Source organism: Peromyscus californicus, unplaced genomic scaffold (genome assembly GCF_007827085.1).
Source record: "Peromyscus californicus insignis strain IS unplaced genomic scaffold, ASM782708v3 Scaffold_21__1_contigs__length_65335640, whole genome shotgun sequence".
NCBI classification, from domain to species: Eukaryota; Metazoa; Chordata; class Mammalia; order Rodentia; family Cricetidae; genus Peromyscus; species Peromyscus californicus.
The window spans coordinates 63,968,044-63,995,268 of NW_026294514.1; the positions used below are offsets into that span (position 1 = coordinate 63,968,044).

Below are 27,225 nucleotides of genomic sequence, written 5' to 3' on the forward strand. Positions count from 1 at the left end.
ATCGATGGTGGGGACCAAGTGTTCAGTCATGAGCCTGTGAGGGATGTCTCACACCCAATTCAATCCATAACACTTCTTTTAAAGACAGATGGATCATCTGTACTTGAGATACTTGCTTGGAACTCTACACCTTAAAAAAAAAAAATGCTCTTCTGTAGCCCAGACTAGCCTTGAACTTCCCAACCTCCCAAGTGCTAGGACTGTGTAAGTGTGAGCCGCCACACCTGGCTTCCGGCTCTTGACTTGCCGTCAAAAGCCTGTTTGCATGACATCTGAGAAGAACAACCAAGGGAGTACTCACCATCCATTTGTTCTGCTACCAGCACTGGAGACAATGTCCTCATTTAGCCATTCCTCACAATCATCTCAGTTATTAAGATGAATTTGGGAAGGCTGGAAATGGAGCTCAACCAGGGGACCATTTCCCTAGCATGCACCAAGTCCTGTGTTTCATCCCCAGCACTGCATAAACTGCCTGTGGTGGTATATGCCTATAATCCCAGCACGTGGGAAGTGAAGGCAGGAAGATCTGAAGTTCAAAGCCATCCTCAGCTACGTAGCTACTTCCAGGCCAGCCTGGGGCACATGAACTGCTGTCTCTCAAAAAAAAAATTTTAACTAAAAAACAAACAAACAATAAAGGCAACAATAATATAAAATACACAGGAACATCTTTTGGAAAGGAGGGAGGAAAGAAAGTCTAAGGTGAGCAGCATAATTGGTTCTCCCAAAGGAATCTACATCTGAATCCCAGGAACCTGTGACTATGTGACCTTAAATGGCGGAAGGAGAATCAAGGTAGCAGATGGAAGTACCTTGCTAGTCAGCTGGCCTTAAAATAGATGTGTGAGTTATCCAGGCAGGACCAAGATAACCCCAAGTGGAAGAGAAGGGGCTGGAGAGAATACTCAGTAGTAAAAGGTCTTTGCTACCAAGCCTGCCTAATCCGCAGAACCCACAGGGTGGAAGGAAACTGCCTCCCAAAGGCTATCCTTTGACCTCCACACACGTACTGTGGCAGACAAGCACATGCACACACAATAAATAAATTTTACACGTTTGAAAGATTTAAATGAAAAGGGAAGAAAGAGGGGCAAACAATGGAGACCGAGTGTGACCTAGTGCCCAAGACAGACAGAATGATGCAGTGTAGATGGTTCTGAAGATGGGGAGTGGCTGCCAGCCAAGGCATGTGGGCAGCCTGCAGAAGCTCCACTAGTAGCGCTGCCAGGAAGAACACAGCCTTCAGAGTGCCAGCGCTCTGAATTTCAGCCCAGTAAGGCCCATTTCAGGTTCTGACTGGTCAGAAATGTAAAATAATGATCTGTGTTGCTTTCAGCCACTACGTTTGGTCATTTATAGCAGGAAAGTACGGAACAGGTCAGGTGAGGTTAAAGAGCGCTTTTTTCGTTTATTTAACAAAATACCTAAGAACTCTTTGAGAGCAAAACATTGTGTTGCCAGCCTATGAGCGTAGATAACAGGTACTTCAGAACGATGGAAAGAGGAGGTACCAACGCTGAGACAAAAATGAAGGATTTTCAGTCCACTGTGGCCATGAGTATTGAAATCCCTCCTCTTCGCTCTACAAACTGCTGTTTTTTGGCCGAGACTCATATGAAGGTCTGGTTCAATACTTCTCCTCCTAAGTCCAGGAAAAAAAAAAAAAAAAACTTCTGATTTCCCCCACACCCCGGAGATTTCTAGCCATTTCCTAAGGCTGCAAACGTGCACAGCATTGACGAATCTTAGCCAAGGCGATAACATTCAACCGGCCACAAGAGTGTGCCTGTGAGGAGCTCACAGATTTTTTTTTTCTTCCTGCCAAACCAGAATTAGCCGGTATAGGAATGAAGCAGCGTGAAGATCGGAAATTGCACGGATTGGAAGGAAGCTCGGGGTAGGCTCGGATCCTTCCAAATGCACCCTTTTTAAAGGCTCCGGGACGGAAGCATCGAGCCTTAGGCTCCAGAAGGTTCACCTGGCCAGACAGCGAGCGGAGGGCGAGTCCGGGAGCCCTGCACCGAGCGCACGGAGCCGGGCGAAGAGCCGAGCCCCAGGCACCGCATCTGCAGGATGCTAGTCGATATTGCCACCAATCCCCACGCCCTGTGGCCCCGGGTTCTTAGAGAGGACCTGGAAGTTCACGGGTCGAGACTCGGAGCCGAGTGAGACCGTTGTCCTGCGGACTGCGTGCGGTGAGTATCCTGGGGCTGTGCTAAGGCCAGGGACTGCCGCAGGGTTGGAGCATCTTTGAGCCGGCGGATACTGGCGGATACCGGTCGATACTGGTGGCTGCAGCTCTTCCTGGGGATCCTCACGGGGCGATTTCCCGGGACAGGGTCGGGGAAGAGAGGGACCTGGGCAGGGCGGCGGTACTCCCTCGTGCCCCGAGCTGCAGGCGGGGATGCGCACCGTCCAGGACGTCGCGCGCCCCGGACACCAGAGCGCGCGTCACCTCCGCGCCCGGCCTCCGGCTCCGGGGTTCTCGAGGCCCCAGTTTACTACTCGAAGTAGACAGTGATTGGGACTACAGCCAGCGACCTCCGAAGGCGCGGGTGTCTCTGTGTCAGGGTGTCCTGATGGGGGTGGAGGCTCGGAGGGTGCAGGATCACGCGCGGATGGACCAGGGTGGCGGATGCTGAGCCCCCGGGAGCCGCTCTGATCCAGCATCTCCAGAGAGGAAAGGGGACAGTGAAGACCTAGCACAGCCATTAAAGGGTAGAGGCTGCCACAGCCTGACGAGGTTTTATGAGCTCATCTCTGCTTACCAATTAAGCCCTTTCTTCCTGCAGAAAAGTTGGTTCAGGCTCAGGCTCATTAGCAAGGGTGCCTGGGGGTGCTTATTAGGGATTAGAAAGATTCTCTTTTGCCTGGTCAAAGAAGTGAGAGGTCCAGGGCAAGGGAGAAGGGAGGAGGTGGTGTGGAGAAGAGGTTGAGACTGACTATAGGTTTGTTCATATTCGGACTTCACGGGGCACCCACTAAACAACTGGCTCACTTTCAAGGCTGGAGATGTACCTCTGTTGATAGAGTGCCTGCCTAATATGCATGAGGTCCTGGGTTCAATTCCCCCAACACTGCCTAAATCCAGCACTGTGATACAATACCCATCCTGTAGTGGGATGAGAAATTCAAGGTCATCCTCCAACCTGAGGTCAGCCTGGGGTGCGCGGGACCCTGTCAAACACAGATACAAACAGATGTTTCAGTTGTCTTATGGGGTCGTTTGGGACTTACACACACACACACACACACACACACACACACACACACACACACACACACGGAGCTAGCTGGGATTCTCTGTCCTGCTGTCTACACTAGCTGCCTTTCTTCGTTTGGGATTTACACACACACACACACACACACACACACACACACACACACACACACACACACACACACACACGGAGCTAGCTGGGATTCTCTGTCCTGCTGTCTACACGAGCTGCCTTTCTTTTCGGCAGCCTCTTGGTCTCGAGCGCGCCCTCTACCGGCATGAAATTTCCTGTGTTCAACTGTTTTAGACTAAGGCTGAAGAACTCAACCTGGCCTGTCAAGTGGCTCTGAACCCTGTGGGAAAAGATTGCAATTTTAGTTTTAACTTATCACGCACCCCCTTTTGCTTCTCATTGTAATTAGTTCACTGAATTCGACATAGTGACATCCCAATTAAAAAATGAACATGCTTGTGAAAACTCCCATGACTGAACTGTAAAAAGGTAGTTATAATTTAATGTATGATACATTACAGAAAAAAACTGACATTTTCATTATCCTCATTACTCTGTTATGTAGACTATATTTGTCACTTCAAGGTCACCCCTACCCCCATTTATGACTTTTATTTTTTATTTACTCAAAAATTTTAAAAGATCTTTCACATTTTTTAAATGTGTGTGTATGTATGTGCCTGCTTGTCTGTGTGCACCACATTCCTCTGAGGCTAGAAGATGTCATCAGGTCCTATGGAACTGCAGTCAGTTGTAAGCCATCCTATGTGGGTGTTGGGAAGTAAAACCCAGTCCTCTGCAAAAGGAACAAGTACTTGTAACTGCTGAGCCATCTCTCCAGATTCCTTTTTAAAAAATGTATTTTATGTGTGTGAGTGTTTTGACCACATGTATGTGTGTGTAATGTGTGCATACAGTGCTGGGGATGGGAGAACAGACCAGAAAAGGGCATCAGACTAAATATCAAGTCACACCCATTCCACTTTTATCAGGAACCCTTTCCCGAGACAGCTAACCCACTCTAAGGACAGTGGCCTTAATCCACTCCTCAAGTTGGGGCCCTTGTAACATAAACCTTCTAAGGGCCCACCTGTTACTATGGCTGCAGTGGCAGCTAGGTTTCCATATGAGCTTGGGAGGAAATAGTCAAATCATATCAGATAAACCCTTGTTTTTAAAGACTTCCATTTTACCGACCTAGTTAGACAATGAATTGTGAGGTCAAAGAATGATTGCTTTGAGAAAGATGTAAATATTAAATGCAAACACTTGTTTCTTTTTGTTTGGTTTTGGGTTTTGTTGTTGTTGTTTCTGTGTTTGCCTTCCCTGAAGTGGGGGGTCTATGCTGTCTTCAAACTTGTTACATAGCTGAGGCTGGCCTTGAACTCCTGATCCTTCTGCTGCCATGCCCACAGTTTTTGTTCCCCTTTTTTGTTTTTGTTTTTGTTGTTGTTTAAGACAGACTGGTCTCAAATTCCCAGCAATCCTCCTGTCTCAGCCCACTGTTTTCTGTAATTACAGGCATGCTCCACCATACCTCTTCCTAATTCTTCCAGGGAGATCAGACAGGGCCCCCGAGTTCTCAGTGAGCTATTTACCCGACCTGCGTTCTGAGTTGTCTGCGTGTAATGCCATCTCCCGCCTTCTCACTTGGGCCTCTTGCATAAAATTGTCCATTGCATGCTACTCACTGATGTTCATTTATGATCAAATAAACTGGAAATGCCCTGAGCAGTTCCATGGCAACCACATTTTTTAACCCATAAAATAAATAACTCAGTAAGAATATAAAGTTCTTAACATTGCCACAGAAAATCCTTATTTGGGGTACTTTTCTGTGGTTTGAAAAACTATCATTTCATTTTGTGTATGCACGTGTCTGTGGTATGTGCATGTGTGTGTAGGTGTGTGTACATCTATCTGGTCATGGAGATCAAAAATCAGTGTCAACCGTTCTCCTTGACTGATCTCCTTTGTACTTATTATGTTTTAGATGCTTTTATTAAAAAAATATTGTGTATGTATATGGGTGGGTCTGAATGTCTGCCTGTGTACCACGTCTACAGTACCTGCAGAGGCCAGAGGAAGGCCTTGGATCCCCTGGAGCTGGAGTATAGGCAGTTGTAAGCCTCATGATGTGGGTCCTGGGAACTTCCCCAGATCCTCTGGAAAAGCAGCCAGTCCTCTTAACCACTGAGCCATCTGTCCAGCCCCTGGTTTTCCTTCTCATATTTGATTTTGGGGTCTGGAGGGCACCCAGGGCTTCACTTACTCTGGGTCAGTGCACCACCACTTAGCCACGTCCCTTCTGTTCTAATGTACGTCAAAGTTGATTCCAGTTTCAAAGGAAATAGTCAAAGGGAGCGAAACCTTTTTGTAAACATCAACTGAAAATGCCACTCTCCAGACCAGCCTTTCACCTCAAAGCCTTGCTCTCCTTTTCACTGTTTCTTGTTTTGTTTTTAGAGACAGGGTTTCTCTGTGTAGCCCTGGCTGTCCTGCAACTCACTCTGTAGACCAGGCTGGCCTGGAACTCACAGAGATCCCCCTGCCTCTGCCTCCTGAGTGCTGGAATTAAAGGTGTAAGCCACCGCACCCACATTTCTTTTCACTGTTTTAAACTTAAACAGAAATAAAATCTTTATGCTGACATGTAGGGTGACGGATGATATGCAGTCAACAAGAAACATACTGGAACTGTTCACCTCGAGTTCATGGGCTATAGCCCCAGATCATCCTGAGGTAGGTTCCCACAGCTCACTCTTAGACCTTACTCTCCAAGTCATATGGGAGTTGGGGCCACTTGTGAGGTCAAACTAGGAGTTCTCTGAAGTCACTGCCGTATAAGTTCACAGTAAAGTTAAGTATAAGGGGCTGGAAGGATGGTTTACTCAGTAAAGTCTTTGTCCTACAAGCCTAGGATCTGAGTTCTATTCCATGTAAAAAGCCAGGTATGAGCCAGGCAGTAGTGGCTCATGCCTTTAATCCCAGCACTTGGAAGGCAGAGGCAGGTGGATCTCTGTGAGTTTGAGGTCAGCCTGGTCTACATAGTGAGTTCCAGGACAGCCAGGGCTACACAGAGAAACCCTTCCTTGAGGAGAAAAATAAAAAGCCAGGCATGGCTACATGTGCTTGTAACCCCAAGCATTAGTTCACTGGCCAGATTCCTCTTCAGTGAGAGATTCTGTCTCAAAGCAATAAGGCAAAGAATAGAGGGAGACATCCAATGGCCTGCTGTGAACTCCCAATACACAAACACCCACAGACCCACATGTGTGTACCATACACATTCCACACACCCACTTACCCACAACAATCAAACAAGACAGCACATGTTTGTGATCCCAGCTCTTAGGGTATTAAGAGACAGGTGAACTCCTGGAATTCACTGGTCAAGTCATATAGTTGAATTTGTGAATTCCAGGCCAGTGAGCAATTTTAAAAACCAAGATGGAAGCCAGGCGGTGGTGGTGCACGCCTTTGATCCCAGCACTCGGCAGGCAGAGGCAGGCGGATCTCTGTGAGTTTGAGGCCAGCCTGGTCTATAGAGCGAGATCCAGGACAAACACCAAAACTGCAACAGGGAGCGGGGGATGGGGGGGAATGAAAAACAAGATGGACAGCTCCTGAGGAACAACACCCGAGGTTAACCTCTGGCCTCCATATATACACACACACATGCATGAATACCTACACACATATACAACTGGACACACGGACACACACATGCACTCATGCACACATACACACGCATATGAGTAATAAAACAGCCAAATTTGGGGCTGGAGAGATGGCTCAGCGGTTAAGAGCACTGAATGCTCTTCCAGAGGACTAGGGTTCAATTCCCAGCACCCACATGGCAGCTGACAACTGTCTGTAACTCCAAGTTCTGACACCCTCACATAGACATACATGAAGGCAAAAGCACCAATGCAAATAAAATAAAAATAAATAAATTTAAAAAAAAAAACAGCCAAATTTGAAGCATGCATGTCTATAATGTGAAAACTCACAGAGTTGTTTGGAACATAGGCCAGAGGAGTTTTTTATCGGGATCTTTGTCTAGAATTGCTGGCATTCAGTGACAGCAGACCAACTTGTAGTCATTTGTTGTTATTTTAGGTTCTCTGTGGCCGTGTTCAATCTGTCTAGATACCATGCTCCACCTCTGCAGGCACTGGCTCTAGCCTGCAGTGGTGCCACTTGACTTAAGAAACTACCCAACAGTCATTTCCACCTGTAGGCAGTGGTTGCTTCAGTTATCCTGAACATTCATGCCTCCTTACATTCTCCACACTCCCCATTCTCAGGCAGTGAGCTAACTACCTAGTTCACCAAAGACATTAAACTATAGGGTTCAACTTGCTGTCACTACCTACCGTCAGGCCCAGAGAACAGACTAGTCTGTCTTACCCATCACATACAGGGGGCTTGCGCTCTCTCTCTCCATCTCTCCTCTTCCTTTTTCCTCCACCTTTCCCTACCCTCTCTTCTCCTTTCTTTAACTTTATAGTATCTATGAAGTGGTTATAACGACAGACTTTAAAGTGATCTGTAAAGAAGTAAAGCATGTCCCCAGACCTACCAGTGACAAACTCTAATCTGAGCATCACTTGACCCTGAAGCTGCTTTGATTGCAGTGGGAGGTAGAGCTGTCCGAAGACAAGAAGGTGGATTTTTTGTTTGCTTGTTTCAATGTGTGATGAAATTATTTATTGTATGTGTTTCAGAAAACCTTAGAACCATGTATACAAGTCATGAAGATATCGGGTATGACCTTAAAGATGATCCCAAGGCTAAGAAGGCCCTGAAGCCCCACCCAGACATTGATGGCGGGTGGGCCTGGATGATGGTCCTTTCTTCCTTTTTTGTACACATCCTCATCATGGGCTCACAGATGGCCTTGGGAGTCCTCAACGTGGAGTGGCTTGAAGAGTTCCACCAGAGCCGTGGCCTGACCGCCTGGGTCAGCTCCCTGAGTATGGGCATCACCTTGATCGTGGGTATGTTCACTGCCACCTGTTCTAAGAGGGGGTGGCTATAAAATGACAAGTCGCTGTTGGGAGTAATTCATCCAGACAGAGAGAGAGAGAGAGAGTGTAATTCATCACAGTCCTGAAACATTAGGGTCAGATTATCACCAACAACAACTTTAAAATTGAAGTAAAATATTCAGAACACCAAATTTACCATTTAGCTCTGTGAGTGTGTGTGTGTGTGTGTGTGTGTGTGTGTGTGTGTGTGTGTGTGTGTGTTCCAAGGCCCTTTTGTACGTCAGAGGACAACTTGTAGAAGTTGATTCTCTCCGTCCACCATCTCAGTCCTGGGGGATGAGGCTCAATTTGCCGGACTAGAGTCAGCCAGTGCCTTCACCCCCTGACCTCCACACTGATTTTGTAACTGATGATTCACTTTCATCACGTCTGCTTGTTTAACACTTTTGTTGGAATTGGCCTTCGCTCAGTGGTTCCTTAGAGTTGGCAACATTTCTGTTGTTTTGAGACAGGGTTTCACATAGCCCAGGCTGGCCTTAAACTCAGTACGTAGCCAGATGCTGGGATTACAGGCACGAACCACCTCACTCAGGTTATTTAACTTTGTGAATGTTTTGGGGGCACTGTTGGGTATCAGGTCCAGGGCCTCACAAATGCTAAGCAAGCAGTCTACCACTGCACTGCATCTGCTGCCCCTCGATGAATATTTTTAAAAGATAAAGATTAGGGGCTGGAGAGATGGCTCAGCGGTTAATAGCACTGACTACTCTTCCAGAGGTCATGAGTTCAATTCCCAGCAACCACATGGTGGCTCACAACCACCTGTAATGAGATCTGGTGCCCTCTTCTGGCCTGCAAGGACACATGCAGACAGAATACTGTATACATAATAAATAAATAAACCTTTAAAAAAAAAAAAAGATAAAGATTAACCAGGGTTGGCTACCTTTCCATTTGTAATAAAACTCATGGAAGAAAGCACTTATTTTGGCTTATGGTTCCAAAGGGTTAAGAGTCTATCCTGGCAGGGAGGCATGGCAGGACACAGTGGGTGTGGGAGCAGGAACAGGAAGCTGAGAGATCATGTCTCTGTGTACATGCCACAAGCAGGGAAAGCAAACAGGAAGTGGGGTGAGTCTATAAACCCTCAAAGCCCACCCCCAGTGACCCACTTCCTTTGGCCAGGCTCCACCTCCTAAAGATTCTATAACCTCCCAAGTAGCATCACCAACAAGGGATGAAGTGTACAAATACATGAGCCTAAGGGGGAAATGTCCCATTGAAACCACCATAGAGGAGGATTAGGAGTTCAAAACCAGCCTCATCTGTATAGCGAGTTCCAGAACAGCCAGCATACATGAGACCCAAGGGCACAAATATGTATGTGAAAAGATTGTTGGTAGCTGGGCAGTGGTGGTAAATGCCTTTAATCCTAGCACTAGGGAGGCAGAGACAGACGGATGTTCAAGACAGGTGAGTTCAAGGCCAGCCTGATCTACAAAGCAAGTTCCAGGGTAGCCAGGGCTGTTACACAGAGAAACCCTGCCTCAAAAACCAAAAACAAGCAAACAAAAAATATTGTTGACAAATGTCTATGACATTATTGACACCTTCGGTTCTTCATTGGTCTTAAAACTAGGGCAGGACTGAGAGATGGCTCAGTGGTGAAGAACACTTGCTCTTTCAGTTCCCAGAACCTATGTGGTGGCTCACAATCATCTGTTCCCAAACAAGAGCCATAATGAAATCACTGGATCTGGGTTTTAGTGTTCCTTTTGTCCCAAGAGTGTGGGGCAAGTGTTCTTTATTATTTGGCGTGCGTGCATGTGTCTTGTGGAATCAGTCCTTTTCATTTTGCTGTAATGGCAGTTAGCTCTTGGTAATGCCTGCCAGGTATTCATGAGCAATGCTTAAAAAACAAAACTAAGCTGGACAGTGGTGGTACACGCCTTTAATCCCAGCACTTGGGAGGCAGAGGCAGGCAGATCTCTGTGAGTTTGAGGCCAGCCTGGTCTACAGAGTGAGATCCAGGACAGGCAGAGCTGTTTACACAGAGGAACTCTGTCTCAAAAAACAAAAAGCAAAACAAAACCAACAAAAACTAAGCCAGTCAGTACAGCAGCTAACACCTTCCTTCTGGCTTGTAAAATCCTTTAGCTAGTAATACTCACCCTGACTTGTGGCTTTCCTTTCTTTTTATTTCTCTTAAATGTCTTAGAAATTTTCATAAGTGTGCATATCATAAAAGCTCACCTCTGAATCCTTTCTGTTACGTTGGAAACATCGTACTGTAGCCTGCTGGTCTTTCATATGTCAAAGGGCTGTCAGCAGCAAAACTAGGAGTCACACATGTTCCATTTTGGGTCACTTGGTCCCCAACTATGGCATGGTTGAGTGAGTGTGAATGTATATCAAGTAAAATGTGGGGCTGGAAAAATGGCTCAGTGGTTAAGATTAATGGCTGCTCTTCCATAGGACCTGTAATTGAATGTTTTTTAATGTCTATAAAGAAATATCATCAAACTCATGGTATCTCAATTTCAGAACTCCCAAGAATTCATCCAGATTTTCATAACAATGGGCTGATTTTATGTTTATATAATATACATATATTTAACTTATTACTAATTATTAATATATATTAATATTATACTAATATATAGCATGTACTGTATAAAAATATATTTAGTATGTAATAAGTCTGTTATAAGACGTTAACCCTTGCCGGGCGGTGGTGGTGCTCATCTTTAATCTCAGCACTCGGGAGGCAGAGCCAAGCGGATCTCTGTGAGTTCGAGGCCAGCCAGCCTGGTCTACAGAGCGAGATCCAGGACAGGCACCAAAACAACACAGAGAAACCCTGTCTCGGAAAAAAAAAAAAAAAAAAAAAAAGGAAGAAAAAAAAAAAAAAAGAAGTTAACCCAGTTGTTATTAATGTCAGAATTTATTAAGTAAGTCTTTACATTCATGTTTCAAGTTATGCATTTTCAAAGACTCTAGACAAGGAGCTGGAGAGATGGCTGGGTGGTTAAGCACATTTGCTGCTCTTGCAGAGAATCTGGGTTCGGTTCCCAGCACCCACCTAAAGTGGCTCACAACTGCCAGTAGCTCCAGCTCCAGGAATATCTGACACCTCCGCCTTCACTTGCACTCACATGCACATACCCATAATACACAGACATACACATAATTAAAAACAAAATAATGAAACTGGAGAGATGATTCAGTGGTTAAAAGCACTGACTGTTCCTGCAGAGGTCCTGGGTTCACTTTCCAGCACCCACAAGTACCTCATAATCTCAAACTCCAGTTCCAGGGGATCTGACTCCCTCTGCTGGACTCTGCAGGCAACAGGCATGCACGTAGTACACATACATACATGCAGGCAAAACACTCATACACATAAAATAAATAAATATAGTTTTAAAATAAATCTTGCTAGGTGTCGTAGTGCACATCTTTAATCCTAGCACTTGGGAGGCAGAGGCAGGTGGCAGGTAGATCTCTGTGACTTCCAGGCCAACCAGGTCTACATGGCAAGCTCCAGGCCAGCTGGGGCTACATAGTGAATAAATAAATACGTAAAAATAACATAAATCTTTAAGCACATACGCACACAGCAGACAAGGCTGGGCTGTAGCTGAATGGTAGAACACTTGCCCAGTACGATGCTCACTCTTCACTGTCAATCTGACAGACTTAGGGTCACTGGGAGACAAACCTCTGTAGAGTTTGTGTTGATGTGACTAAAGAGGTAAGACCCACCCTAAATGTGGGTCTGGAGGAAGCTGACTGAGCGCCAGTATTTGTCTTTCTCTGCTTCCTGATGACAGACACAATGTGGCCAGGCCCGGTGATGTCTTTGATAAAGGAACCCCTTTAACCCAGGCTCAAACAAATTTTCCCTTAAGTTGTTTTTATCAGGACTGGTCACAGCAGAAGAAAAGTAACTAATGCACTGGCCTTGTCTGCAGCACAGAAGAAAGAGACCTCACAGGGAAGTTTTTTTTAGTTTGGGCTAAGCAGGGAAACTCTTGAGAGCTCAATTATTTTATTTATTAATGTATGAGTGTGATGCATGTAAAGGTCAGAGGACAACTTTCAGAAATCTGCCCTCTCCCTTCCAATGTAAGTTCCAGGAATTGAACTCAGGTCATCAGACTTGCACGGCTATCTTCTTTTACCCACGGAAACCCCCTCTCCAGCCCTAAATTAGTTTTTAAGTCAAAAAACCCCACTCAAGTATAGCACTCAATAACCATATAAAGTGATGACAACCATCTTGGATCTCTACAGGGTGTCAAAAATGCACATCCTGGGAGTGGGGATGCAGGTCAGCTGTAGTGCACGTACCTAGCATGCATGAAGAGCCCAGGGGTCCATCCCCCAGCACCTAATAAACCGAGCATGGTGACAGATGCCTGTTATCCCAGCATTTGGGAAGTGGAGGCAGGGGGGTCAGAAGTTCGAGGTCATCCTTGGTTACATAGGCAATTCAAGGCCAGCCAGGGCTGCATGAAACCAAAAAAATTGTAGCCTAATGGTCTCAGAGGAGAACTGGGGGAGAAAGCAGGGCCTGAGTGTATTGAAGACAGCAAGTACTTTTGAGTTTTGCTCGAGTTGGGTGTTCTGTGATTGGCTATAGACATCTTTATGAAAATCCTTTTCCAATGTTTCCTTTAGAACTGGAGTCAGACTGGGCAGTGGTGGCACACGCCTTTAATGCCAGCACTCAGGAGGCAGAGACAAGTGAATCTCTGAGTTTGAGGCCAGCCTGGTCTACAGAGTGAGTTCCAAGGCAGCCAGGGCTACACAGAGAAACCCTGTCTCAAAAAAAAAAAAAAAAAAAAAAAAAAACCGAACTCGAGTAAAAATTTCTGGTGTGGGTCAGTGAGTTGGTTCAGTTGGGCACTTGCTGACAACCCGAGTTCCATCCCTCAAACCCATATGGTAGAAGGAGAGAATGGACTCCTATAGTTGTCTTCTAACCCCCACTCCAACACCAAGGCACAGTCACCCACACAAACATGCACACACACGATGCATGAACAAATGTCATAAGTGAAATTTAACCTCATCTGCATTGGAAGCTAGAAGGCCAGGAAGAAGACAAGAAGCAAGGGTAGAAATTGCTACTAGCCTGAGAGGGTGTGGCCAAGCCAAAGGGTCAGCCATCACATGGCCCCAGTCAGTTGGGGATAGGTAGGAAACTCATCAGTGTTGCTACTGAATTTGTGTGTGTGTGATTTCTCTCATTTTCAAGTGTTTGCTTATTCCACACATTTTCAAACTTTGTGTAAGGTCAAGAAAATACATGCCAGGTGGGATCCTGTTAGAACACTAGCCAAGGACTTCTGTTGTAGGCAGAGTGAGGCTGACTGCTTGTTTCCAGTCTAGAATCATTTGTTCTCTGATGAGATTATATACATCTGCAAGGTTTTTATACTTTTAAGATTGATGGGAGCACAAAAGTCCTTGTGCCCAAAGATCTCAAGGGAAACCAGAATGTTATTCACTTAGGGGTGTCTCTTCAGTGGACAATAAATACTGCATTACCTCTTCTCAATAAAATACCTGCATTCCATCCAGAAAGCTGGAGTAGGTGTTGTCAATGACCCTGTGACCTTTGCTATCTGTAGAGGCTGACCTCATCCAACCCCCCCAGAATGATTATCCCAGACTCTCTCGCCCTAGACCTTTATCTTTAGTTCCAAGTTAATAGAACCCATCCTTAGGGGAGATGTCACATGTCCTTTATGGCCTGTTGACCTCTGTGCTATCTTTGTCAGAGACCACACCAGATCCCAGGCCTTTTAGCTGTAGAACCCACCTTCATGGTCACATGTACTTTGTAAAGGAGTTTCTATGTGGTCACCCCTTAAGCTTTATTGGGCACCTGTAATTGGAATGATTTTAGCCTGGAAAACCCTTTTCAAAATCTATTGTGTTTAAATATGCTTACAATAAACTGCCTGGCATAAGACTTCCCAGTTTGATCCAGGTTGACCAAGTCAATCTGAACGGGCTTTTCATTCTTACCTCTTTTCAAATGGTTACCTGCCTTGACACCTGCAGAGACCCCATCATAAGATGTTTTGGTTTTGCCTGTGTTATTAAAAATTATATTTATTTGTTTATTGGGGGGGTGCATGTGTGGAGGTCATCAACCTGTGGGAGTCTGGTCTCTTTCTACCAAGTGGGTTTGAGGGCTTGAACTCAGGTTGGCAGCTTTGGTCACAAGCCCCTTTCTTGCTGAGCCATCTTGCTAGCCCTGGTTTGGTCTTCTTTAAGCAGCCCTGGTAATGTTTTATTCTTTAACTTTTTGTGTGGGGGCACTAAGACAACAAGGAGCCTCTAGTCAGTGCCTTTTCCACTGCTCTGTGGCAGGACCTTTCATCGGCTTGTTCATTAACACCTGTGGGTGCCGCCAAACAGCAATCATTGGAGGGCTGGTGAACTCCCTCGGCTGGGTGTTGAGTGCCTATGCAGCCAACGTGCAGTCTCTCTTTATTACCTTTGGAGTGGCAGCTGGTAAGCATGGTTTAACATTTTTTTATTTCAGTGTCTTGTGCATTTAGATGACGAATTTAACTGTGGAGAAAAGAGACCCATTGAGACATTCTCTTGATGGTGTAGAGAGATGGCTCAGCAGTTAAGAGCACTTGTTCTTGCAAAGGACCCAGGTTCCATTTCCAGCACCCACATAGCAGCTCATGGCCATCTGTAACTCCAGTTCTAGAGGATCTGAAATCCTCTTCTAACCTGTGTGGATAACACACACACATACACACACACACACACACACACACACACACACACACACACAAACACACAAAACAGTTTACATGTATGCATACAGGCAAAACACTCACACAAATAAAATAAAATAAACAAATCTTTAAAAAAAATTTTAAGGCATTCTGTTCTCATCTTGGAAGTGTGTGTGTGTGTGTGTGTGTGTGTGTGTGTGTGTGTGTGTGTGCGCCATTCTGTCATCTTCTGCCTTATTGTTTGACACAGGGTCTCTCACTGAATCTGGAGCTAGGCTGGCAGTCAACAAGCCCCAGAGAGCCTCCTGCTGGTGACACCCCACCCCACTAGTGTTACAATATACAAAGCCACATCCAACTTTTTACTCGGATATTGTAGTTTCAAACTCAGATCCTTGGTTTGCATAGCAAGCCTTCTTATCCATTGACCCAAGAAAAACTTTAATAGATGCTAAGTGTCCTTTATGTGTGGGTAACTTACTAGCAACTGTATTTGGCTTCCCAAATAGAACAAAATTCAAACTTTCATGCCAGCTCCTGAGTGCTAAGGTAGATCTTTCTCCTTTGAAGAATGGGAAAGGGGGGATAATGACACAAATTTAAGTGAGTAAACAAATTTCTAGGGAAATGAATGACACTGTCTCATTAATAAATATAGAACTAAACGTGAATAATGGAATAGTCATTTATCTTTCAGCTCTGTTCAGATGAATGAATTAGCACAAGCCACAGGCAGGTTGAGATTCTCAGAAGCCAGTCTAGCACACAGGCAGGGGATGGATTAAAACTGAACACCATGCAGAGTGATTTGCATTCTGCAAAATGTATTCCTAGCCATAATTTCCTTCACCCACAGGTTGTGGGGTTCACACAGTGAGTAGTTATTTCCTGGAACCCTGTGTTCTGGTGAAGCTGATCCTGTCTGACTCTGTGGAAACAGAACTCTGATCCTCCTCAAAAATGAATTGTTGAATCAGAATTGAAAGCTATTTTGATTAAGAAAGCCAGATGTAGTGGCACATGCATTTACAGCATTTGAGTCAGAGGCAGGGGCATTACCAAAAGTTTGAGTTCAGTTTGGACTACATAGAGAATTTCAACCTAGGCTATATAGTGAGACTCTTTCTCAGAATAAAAGGAAGAAAGGAAGGAAGGAAGGAAGGAAGGAAGGAAGGAAGGAAGGAAGGAAGAAAAGAAGAAAGGAAATTCCAGTGCTCAGGATACAGGCAGAAGGATCTCTATTAGTTCAAAGTCCTGGTATACAGAATGGTTCCAGGACAGCCAGGAATACACAGTGAGACCCTGTCTCAAAAATCGAAAACAAAACCATAAACAAAAGAAAAGGTCCAGATGTGGTGGTACATAGCTATAATTCTAGCCCTAAGGAGGTGGAGACAGGAAGATCCAGAATGCAAGACCCATCCTCAGCTACATACAGTGTGTTCAAGACCAGCCTGGGCTACACAAGACCCTGTCTCAAAAAACAAAGCAAGGAAAAGTTATTGGTTGGGATATGGTGATACACAGCATGTCTGTAATCCTAACACTTGGAAGCTTCAGGCAAGGTGATGGAAAGGTTAAAATTAGTTGGGACTATGTGTGAAGACCTTATCTCAGAAAACAAACAATGTAAAAACCAAAGGTTTTGTCTATTTATTTATTCATTTCTGTTATAAGATGGGTCCTTATGTGTCCCCAGGCTGGCCTTGAATTTACTGTGTAGCTGAGAAGGACCTTAAACTTTTCATGCCCCCACCTCCACCTCCTGAGTACTGGGATTGCAGCAGTGTGTCACCAGGCCTGGTTTATTGAGGGCTTCATTCCTTCTGGGCAAGCACACTTACCACTGAGTTGCACCCATCTGTGTCCACCTTCTGTAGCCACTTAGTATTTGTGTGACAATAGGCACATTAGACTTGTCACTGAAGCTCCTTACACCTCAGTTTCCTTATGTGCAAATCGAAGAGCAAGTAAGAGTACCAGAGTAGCATGTTGAAATGATGGGAGTAATTTACATAAAATGCTAAGCATGATGGTACATACTAAAGTACTTGGTAAATGTTAGCTGATAAACAAACATAGTAGCATATGTGTAGCATAAATATGACATAAACTCAAGCATATCGCTTAAGACAAGAGGAATTGCCCCGGCCAGTGGGGTGTCAATGGGGGCGACCCACCTGCGGGAGAGAATGAAAGGGACGGGGGAGACACGAAAGGAAGACAGCAAGACAGTGTTCTGATCAAGCTGCAAATTTTATTCTCCTCAGCAAGGCTTATATAGCATGAGAGGGGGTGGGAAGGAGGGAAGGGGTACACGACGTCCCCCAAAACTTGCATGTTTAAACTGCAGTCCAAAAAGGGTTTTACACATTGCTGTTTGTTGTTGCCTATTTTTGGTTGTGAGCCTAGCCTTTAACGGCTGAGCTATCCCTCCAGCCCTGTTGTTGCCTATTTTAAGTCTTTTCCTAACCCCACACCGATGCCTCTTGCAATTTATTTTGTTGAATTTGTTTAAGACACTAGGTGATATGTTCTGTGGCATTGACATACTTTGGATTTTGATGGGTCTCTTGTAGCCCAGGCTAGGTGGAATTTGTGGTTAAGGATGGCCTTGAAATTCTGATCCTAGCCAGGTGGTGGTGGTGCATGCTTTTAATCCTGGCACTTGGGAGGTAGAGGCAGGCAGGTCTCGTGCATGCTGGAAAAGCACTTTTTGTATGATGTATGATATTCAGACAACAGCACATCCTCATGGTACATTTCTCAGGTGCGACCCCTGTGGTTCATCCACTTAGGGCTTTTTTTTTTTTTTTTTTTTTTTTTTTTTTTTTGGTTTTTCGAGACAGGGTTTCTCTGTGTAGCTTTGCGCCTTTCCTGGGACTCACTTGGTAGCCCAGGCTGGCCTCGAACTCACAGAGATCTGCCTGGCTCTGCCTCCCGAGTGCTGGGATTAAAGGCGTGCGCCACCACCGCCCGGCCAGGGCTTTTTTTTTTAAGAATAGCCATAGACACACTCATTGAGGAGGCTTTTTAAATATATATATATATAAAATATATTAATAATTAATATATAATTAATCTCTTTTTTGAAAAGATTTGTCTTGGGCAAGTGAGATGGCTTAGCAGACAAAGGTTCCTACCACCAAGTAGGTGTTACATCCTGGGACCCATGTGATAGAAGGAGAGAATTAACAACTACCACAGGACCAGAGAAGAGTGGAACCGGGTGAGGGAGGGGGTAATGGGGTAGGAGAGGGAGGGTTTCCTTTCACAGCAGTGTGGTCCAGGTGGCATTGTTGATGTCAGACAGGCTGGGCGCTGAGGGTATGACTGCAGAGTCTGTCTGACAGTGACATTTTGTAGCCAGCTTCTAAAGGGACAAGGTCTCAAAAGTCCACACTGGCCACAGAAATTGAGTTTCTCATTTCTTGGAGGATCAAGCTAGGGTTTTAGATATACAGTCATCTAGGTATTTTATCATTTCTATATTTTTTACTTTGTTAATTTTCTCAGATAGCAGGTAGATGTTACAGATGGCCCAAACTCAATCAACCCATGAGGAGGATGTGGACCTGGTGATGGACCATGGTTGATGTCTTTTTAATATTTTTAGAAGTTTTTTTTTTTTAAGATTTATTTATTTTTATTTTATGTTTATGGGAATTTTGCCTGCATGTATATGAGTCTCATTTGTGCAGTGCCCTCAGAGGCCAGAAGAGGGCGTCAGACCCCCTGGAACAAGAATTACAGGTAGTTGTTAGCTTTCATGTGGGTGCTAACACGGGAGAGAGACCAAACCCGGGTCCTCTGCAAGAGCAGCAAGTGCTCTTAACCACTGAGCCATCTCTCCAGCCCCTTTCCGTGTGTGTGTGTGTGTGTGTGTGTGTGTGTGTGTGTGTGTGTGTGTGTGTGTGTGTGTGTTGACAGCAAGCCCCTCTGTCCTGTAGCTGTCTGCTGGCCTCTGTGGGCTGTTTTTACTTTGTCTATTTTACATTCTAAGAAATTCTAGATTTCTATCTTTGTGATCATAAGCTTTATAAAGATTGGTCCAGGTTTGGCCCATTGCTGAGGACTTTGTCTTGCCCTCACTGACGCTGGCAGGAGGCTTAGGGACTGTTACTGCTCTAGCAGGAGGCGTAAACCTGGGAGAGTAGAAGACCAGAAATGAGGCAGACTAAGTAAGGTCTCATGCAATGGCCATCTTTATTCAGGGCATCAGACAATTTATATTCTGAGAGTAATATGAGGGTTAGGTTAGTCATGTGAGCAGCATTCACTAGCATTCAAGCTGTATACAGTCACAAGGGCAGCTGGTGCTTGGGAACATCATTCTGAATAATAATGGGTAGGATGATGGTGACTAAGTAAACCCCTCCTAGTGTCTCACCTGGGAGGGCATGAAAGCTCCTTCCAGGAGCAACCCTTGTTATGGAAGGAACAGAGGTTACAATACTTGTCTTGTTTACTGGGCTAATTCACAAGTTCTCAGAAATTCTCACACAGCTTCATTCATGGACAGTGCTCCAACAAGGGACTTGTCACTTTCTTTTCTGTTTGATTCTGCCTGAGACAGGGCCTTGCTCCTCAGGTGAGGCTGGCCTAGAACTCACTGTGTTTTGAATCTTCTGATCTTACAGGAGGAATCTGCTCTGATGTTATTGGTGGAAACTACTGCAAAGTTTGATGGGGAAAATGGCGGCTCCTCCTGGCTCCCCTCTCCCCAGAACTTCTTTACATAGTCACTATTATTCCTTCCTTAGAATGGAAAAGTACAATGGTGTAAGGAGATGGAGGTGTTACAGTTTGGATCTTAAGTGTCCCTGAAGGCTGTGTAGTGAAGACAGGCCGTTGAGAGGTAGTGGCATCTTTAGGGAGTAGGGCCTAGTGGAAGGAATATGTAATTGGGAAAATGCCCCCCTCCCCTTTAAACAGGGTCTTTTGCATCCCATATTGGCCTCAAACTCACTGTTTGGCTGAGAATGACCTTGAAGTTCTGATCCTCCTCTCTCCACTCCCTAAATGTTAGGACATGTGGTGTGACTGGGACCACTTTCCTGTGGTGCTGGGAATTCATGGATGCTAGGGCAAGCATTCTACCAACAGTCAGATGCCTAGTCTTCTCTTCCTCTTTTTCTTTACTTTTCTGTCATGACTCTCTGTCATGACATGCCCCAAAGCATCACGAAGTAAGTTCTCTAAAATTGCTAACCATAAGAAACCTTCCTTCTTTTTAAGTTGATTACCTCAGGTGGTTTTGCTACAGTCTGGAAAGCCGCCTGACACAGCAGGTGATCTTTATGCACTATGGATCCTGACTCTGCCTGTGTTTTTTCCCATCTCACCTGCAGGCCTCGGCAGCGGGATGGCCTACCTGCCTGCGGTGGTCATGGTGGGAAGGTACTTTCAGAAGAGACGAGCCCTGGCCCAGGGCCTCAGTACCACAGGGACAGGATTTGGGACATTCCTGATGACAGTTTTGCTGAAATACTTGTGTGCAGAGTATGGCTGGAGGAATGCCATGTTCATACAAGGTGCCGTGTCCTTGAACCTGTGTGTCTGTGGGGCGCTCATGAGACCCCTCTCTCCTGGGAAGGTAGAAAACTGCCCACGAGGGGAGGAGCCCTGTGCCCTCCCAGCTTACTCCACTGAATCTGTAAAATCAGGAGGACCCTTGGGCATGACTGAAGAACAGGACAGACAGCCTGAGAATGAGGAGACTGTCTGTGACCTTCAAGCACAGGAGTGTCAAGGTCAAACCCGTCCCAGGAAGAACATGTGTGCTTTCCGGGTTCTGAAGACAGTGAGCCAGCTCACTGTCCGAGTCCAGAAGGGCTTCAGGGACTGGTACTCGGGCTATTTCGGAACAGCCTCACTCTTCACCAACCGCGTGTTTGTGGCCTTTATTTTCTGGGCTCTGTTTGCATACAGCAGCTTTGTCATCCCTTTTATCCACCTGCCGGAAATCGTCAGTTTGTATAACCTGTCGGAGCAAAACGACGTGTTCCCTCTGACCTCAATTATAGCAGTCCTTCACATCTTCGGGAAGGTGATCCTGGGGGCGGTGGCTGACCTCCCCTGTACCAGCGTCTGGAACGTCTTCCTCATCGCTAACTTCACCCTGGTCTCCAGCATCTTCCTTCTGCCACTGATGCACACCTATGCGAGCCTGGCTGTCATTTGCGCCCTGATTGGGTTTTCCAGCGGGTATTTCTCCCTCATGCCGGTGGTGACGGAGGACCTGGTTGGCACTGAGCACTTGGCCAATGCCTATGGCATCATCATCTGTGCCAATGGCATCTCAGCTTTACTGGGACCACCATTTGCAGGTGAGTGCCCCCAAGGTACCCAGAGCTTAGAGTGCATGCTGGAGGGCAGGATGGGTCCCCAGCCCTTACAAAGTCCAATGTCAGAGCTCGGTGTGGTGGCACATGCTTGTGATCTCCGCACTTGGGAAATTTAGGTAGAAAGAGCACTGCTAGGTAGAGGTCAGCCTAAGCTGTCTCAAAAAACAAAAATCAAAACAAAAAGGCCAGATGTACACACCTATAACCCCAGTAGTAGGGGTATTGAGGCAGGAGGATTGTTACAAATTCCAGGCCTACCGTAGGTACATGATCAAAACCTGTCTCAAGACATCAAAACCTGTGACTCAGCAGGCAAAGGCACTTGCCACCAAGCCCAATGAGCTGGGTCCAATGCTCAGAACTCACGTGGTGGAAGGAAAGAAGGAAAGGTTGTAGATTGTCCTCTGATCTCCATGTTGGTACTGTGGCACAGACCCATACACATACACACATTAAATAAATGAAACTTTTAAAAGAGAAGAAACCAAGAACAGGGCTAAGGATGTGTCTTGGTTGATAGAGTGCCTGCCTACCATGCAGGATGCCCTGAGTTCTACACCCAGCATGTCAGACCCTGGATGTGGTGGTCCATGCCTAGAGTCCCAACACTTCAGAGGCAGAGACAAAGATCTAGAGTCCAAGGTGAGACTCTGTCTCAAAAGACCACCAAAGGCATCCATGCCTTTTGTTGTCTGTCGCTGCTCGAATAAGCTGCCATAAACATTATCTTACTGTTCTGGCAGTCAAAGGTCTAACCCAAAATACAATTGCCTCTGGCCAGGCACCATGGGGGTGCACACCTTCAACTCCAGGACTTGGGAGGCAGAGGCAGGGGGATCTCTGAGTTTCAGGACAGCTTGGGCTGCATAGAGAAATGCTGTCTTTAAAAAAACAAAACAAAACAAAAAGCCAGGCGTTGGTGTCAAACACTTTTGATCCCAGCACTCAGGAGGCAGAGGCAGGTGGATCTCTGGATCTCTGAGTTCAAGGCCAGCCTGGTCTACAGAATGAGTTCCAGGACAGCCAGGGCTACACAGAGAAACCCTGTCTTGAAAAACCAAAAGGAACTAAAAAAAGGAAGAAAAAAAGAAAGAAAGAAAGCGTGTACCTCAAGGTCAGGGAGAAACCCTGCCTCGAAGGAACAGATGGAGAAAGGTGGAGGTGCACACTCAGGTTGTCTTACAACCTCCAAGCACTCCACACACAGGCACGTGCATGTGCTCACACAGAAGCACTAAATCTATGTTTCACATATATTTATATTAGTATATAGTTAGGAGAGAACTTTAAGGCCAGGCATGTTGTGCAAGCAACTTGGGAGGTGGAGGTAGGAATATCAGGAGCCTAAGGCTAGCCTGGGATCCATATGACCCCATCTCAAGCAACTTGGGAGGTGGAGGTAGGAATATCAGGAGCCTAAGGCTAGCCTGGGATCCATACGACCCCATCTCAAGCAACTTGGGAGGTGGAGGTAGGAATATCAGGAGCCTAAGGCTAGCCTGGGGTCCATATGACCCCATCTCAAAGCAAAACAAAACAAAACCATCAAAAACACTACCACAATAGAAATAGCCAAAGAAAAAAGTTTCTGTGGGCGCCTCCCCTCACTGCTGTGAGGACCCCAGGCTAGTGTCCCCATCCATCAGGTCTGAAGGGCCTTTTCTCCTGTGTCTGCTGCTTCCTCTCCTCCCACTGATTCATACACTGAAGGACATTCGTTGGCTGTCTGCAGAATGTTTAATTACTCTCCAGACCAAGAAACTAAAGTCATAATGTGATGCAGGCCCAGCATTCGTGCACTATGGGGTCAGGGTGCCTGGCAATAGGATCAACTAAATAACCACATTCAGTTCTTGCTAGACATCCCAAATGGGCTTAAATACTACTTAGCGGGCAGCAGAGAAAATTACTTCTCCAATGACCTTTTTTTTTTTTTGTAAGTGATTTCAGAAACAAACCCCGTTTTTCAGGGAGATTTCTAGTCCCATTTAAAAACCTGGTACAATGTAGTGCCACATTAGACATTTGAGTGTTTCCATTTAGAGAAAGCATGCAATTCAAGATATTACACAGCCATTTCAACCATGACAGTAGACAACACCAACTTCAATCTAGTTCATTTTATAACATGTTGTTTGTTTTTTTCTCTTTTGGGGGGCCTGCCACCCAGCTCCCAAATAAAGCACATAGAGGCTTATTATTACTTATAAATGATTGGCCTTAGCTTGGCTTGTTTCTTGCCAGCTTTTCTTAATTTTAAATTAATCTGTCTACCTTTTGCCTCTGGGCTTTTCCTGTTCTCTTACTCTTACTCCATGACTTGCTGTGTAGCTGGGTGGCTGGCCCCTGGAGTCCTCCTCTTCTGGCTACTTCTCTTTCTTTCTCAGATTTCTCCTTCTATAGATTCTCTCTGCCTGCTAGTCCCGCCTATCCTTTCTTCTGCCTTGCTATTGGCCATTCAGCTCTTTATTAAACCATCAGGCGTTCTAGACAGGCAAAGTAACACAGCTTCACAGAGTTAGATAAAGGCAACATAAACAAAAGTAACACACCTTAAAATAACATTGCTGGGTATTCATTTCTCCTTAAAAGATGTCATAGTAATAGGTGTTTTCCTGGTAGTCTAGATATTTTCAAAATACTTTCTAAAAAAATTCAGCCAAGCTGAGCGATGGTGGCGCATGCCTTTAATCCCAACACTTGGAAGGCAGAGCCAGATGAATCTCTATAAGTTCAAGACCAGCCTGGGCTACAGAGTGAGTTCCAGAAAAGGTGCAAAGCTACACAGAGAAACCATGTCTCAAAAAAAACAAAACAAAACAAAATAATAAATAAATAATAAAAATTAAAAAAAAAAAAACAAATCCAGCCAATCAGATTTGGCTAGCTTGAGTATCTACATGGCTAACCCCCATTTGAATAAAATCTAGCACCCTAACAAGCATTTTGAGTGTTGCCCAAGAGCTGGGAGCAATTTAATTGGTGAGAAAGACACCTATCCTTCTCATTGGGCACACTCAAATGAAAAGGGAAGGCAATTGAACAGGGAACCAGGTTTCACTTTGAAGCTATTGCTTTGAGTTAATGGGTGAAAGGATTGCAAAGGTCCCAAGTTCCAAATCAAAGAACAGAGATCACAACCAGGCGTAATGGTGCATGCCGGGTCAGGAAATCTCACCCATCCTCAGCTACATAGGGAGTTCACATGGCTGAAGATGTGGCACAGTGGTAGAGCACGTCTCTGGCAAGTGTGAGGCCCTAGCTAGGTTCAACCCCCAGTATGGGGGGGGGGGCTGAAGAGATGAGTCAGTGATTAAGAGCACTTGCTGCTCTTCCAGAGGTTCAGTTCTCAGCACCCACATCAGGTGACTCACAACCACTCCAGCTCCAGAGAACCCACATTCTCTTCTGGACTCCCTGGGTATTGAACCCAGGGCCTCTTCATATACTAAGCAAGTAAGTGATCACCATTGGGCTACATACATCACCAATCATTTTTTATTTTTTCCTATTGGGAGGAATGCACTATGCGGACCAACCTGGCCTTGAACCCACAGAGGTCTGCCTTGCTTCTGCCTTCCAAGTACTGGGATTAGAGGTGTGAGGCAAGCTTGGCTAATTTTCACTCTGTAGCCCAAGCAGACCTTGAATTTACATTCTTCCAGGAGCTGGGATGGCAGACCTGTTGTGCCCCCAGGTCCTGCCCTGATCTTCTAACTTTCAAATTACATCCAGTCCCTTCACCTGCCCTGTTTCTAGGTAGATACAGACCACTCTCCAGCTACAGCGTCTTCACTTACACACTGGTCATCACTCACAGGAGTCCCATTGGAGGCAGCTGGTGTCACTGAGCAGAAGTTGGTGGGGGTTTGTTAAGATGTCAATGTCAGTGTGGCTTTCAGATTCTGAAGCTGAATCATTTCGTTTTTGGATTATGTGCTTAATCTTGTTTTAGATTGCAGATGGAGTAAGGACAAGAGCATTTTACTAAGCCACATCTAAAGAATATGACCTTTATTTTAGTCTTCTTTTTGCTGTTGTTTTTTGACTTTTGTTTTGTTTTTGAGACAGGTTCTCATTGGGTAGCTCTGGCTGGCCTAGAACTTGCTATGTCTCAGCTGGCCTCAAACACAGAGATCACCTGCCTCTGCCACACCTGAGGTCTCCTATTTTTAAGTCAAATAACATGTTTAATAAGGATGATGAGCTAGCTTTAGTGGGTAAAGTGCTTGCCATGTAAGTTCTACACGCTGGATGACCTGAGCTAGCTCCCTGGAGCCCACAGAAAGGTGGAAGGAGAAAACTCACGATACAAAGTGTTCCGTGACCTTCACATAGCACATTATTACTGTACATAAAGTTCACACACTTACACAATAAACTAAAAACAAATAACGACAGCCAGGCATGGTGGTGCACGCCTTTAATTCCAGCACTTGGGAGACAGAAGAGGCAGGTGGATTTCTGTGACTTCTAAGCCAGCTTGGTTTGTGTAGTGAGTTCTACATAGTGAGACCCTGTCTCAAGAACAAACAAACAAACAAAAAAATTAAAGATTAAAGAATAATGAAACAACCATTAGTGAATTTGAGGCCAGCCTTCAGTATAATGTGTAAGATCTTGTATCAAAAAAAAAAAAATTCTGAATGAGGCCTGGCCGTGCAGCCCAGGGCGGCCACATGTGCAGTGCTCTGGGTTCCATTCCCAGCATCACAAAGAAAAGTTAATAAATTGGAGGGGCACTGTTGGGGACTGAGCCTTGGCTTTAATGTGTGCTAAGCAAGTGATCACCACTGAACTACATCCCCAATCCCCAGCCCAAACTCAAAAAAAAAAAAAAAAATTGAGCCAGCCTGATCTACAGATCAAGTTCCAGGATAGGCAGGGCTACACAGAGAAACCCTGTCTCAAAAAACAAAAAACAAAAAAAAAATTTGAAGTAGCAATAAATGCCTGGTTTATATCTTTGAATTTTGTCTTAAACCGTGTCATACTGAATATATCTGTATTTTTTTGTTTCTGTAGGGTGGATCTTCGACATCACACAAAAATACGATTTTTCCTTTTTCATCTGTGGTTTGCTTTACATGGTAGGAATACTCTTTTTGCTCATTCAACCCTGTATTCAGATGGTAGAACAATCCAGAAGAAAGTACACAGACGGTGCACATGTTTAATTAGTGTCCTGCAACACTTCCTGAGTCCTCTCCTCAGCCTACCTCACCTGGTTGCTAGAGGGCGCTCTGTGTGGTCACTGGCGGTAAATGCCGCAGCATGGCCTCCGCAGGGGGCAGAAGTGATTAGAACGGCGTATGTCTTAGGGACGATGGTGTTTGTTGATACAGGTGCCCTGATGAAAACTTAAACCAGGCATGGTGGCAAATGCCTGTCATCCCACCTCTAGGTGGAGGCAAGAAGATTGAAGATTCAAGGTTAGCCTCTGCTACCTAGTGAGTTCCAGGCCAGCCTGGGTTACATGAGAACCTGTCTCAAAAAAAAAAAAAGAAAAAAGAAAGAAAGAAAGAGAGGAAGGAAGGAAGGAAGGAAGGAAGGAAGGGAGGGAGGGAGGGAGGGAGGGAGGGAGGGAGGGAGGAAGCAAGGAAGGAAGGAAGGAAGGAAGGAAGGAAGGAAGGAAGGAAGTCTCTACCTTCTCTCTCTCTACCTCCCTCTCTTCCTCTCTTCCCCCTCCTCCTGTCATCCACTGGGACTAGGGTTTTACATACAAAGACTGGAAATAAAAGCTTTGCAACTCAACCACTTCTTTGCAAGGTAAAACCCAAGAGTCTATATTTCCACGAAGGATCCAGATAAATGGGCTTTGAGCACGAGAATATGACTGGGTGTCATAAATTACTCTTACAAGGAGTTATTGTTCTCT

General features: G+C 45.4%; 1 protein-coding gene across 2 annotated transcripts; it reads left to right on the forward strand.

Moving 5' to 3' along the window:
• Positions 1 to 596: 596 nt before the first annotated feature.
• Positions 597 to 26,876, forward strand: Slc16a14 (solute carrier family 16 member 14). Of its 2 annotated transcripts, XM_052750581.1 has the most exons (5): positions 597 to 2,198; positions 7,967 to 8,239; positions 14,618 to 14,761; positions 20,352 to 21,329; positions 26,373 to 26,876. In XM_052750581.1, exons 2-5 carry the CDS (start codon positions 7,981 to 7,983, stop codon positions 26,522 to 26,524), a joined length of 1,533 nt encoding a protein of 510 aa, XP_052606541.1. In that variant the 5' UTR covers positions 597 to 2,198; positions 7,967 to 7,980; the 3' UTR covers positions 26,525 to 26,876. The 2 variants fall into 2 exon arrangements, with proteins under 2 accessions (XP_052606541.1, XP_052606542.1); XM_052750582.1 differs by lacking the exon at positions 14,618 to 14,761 and having other exon boundaries at positions 598 to 2,198.
• The last annotated feature ends 349 nt before the right edge of the window (positions 26,877 to 27,225 follow it).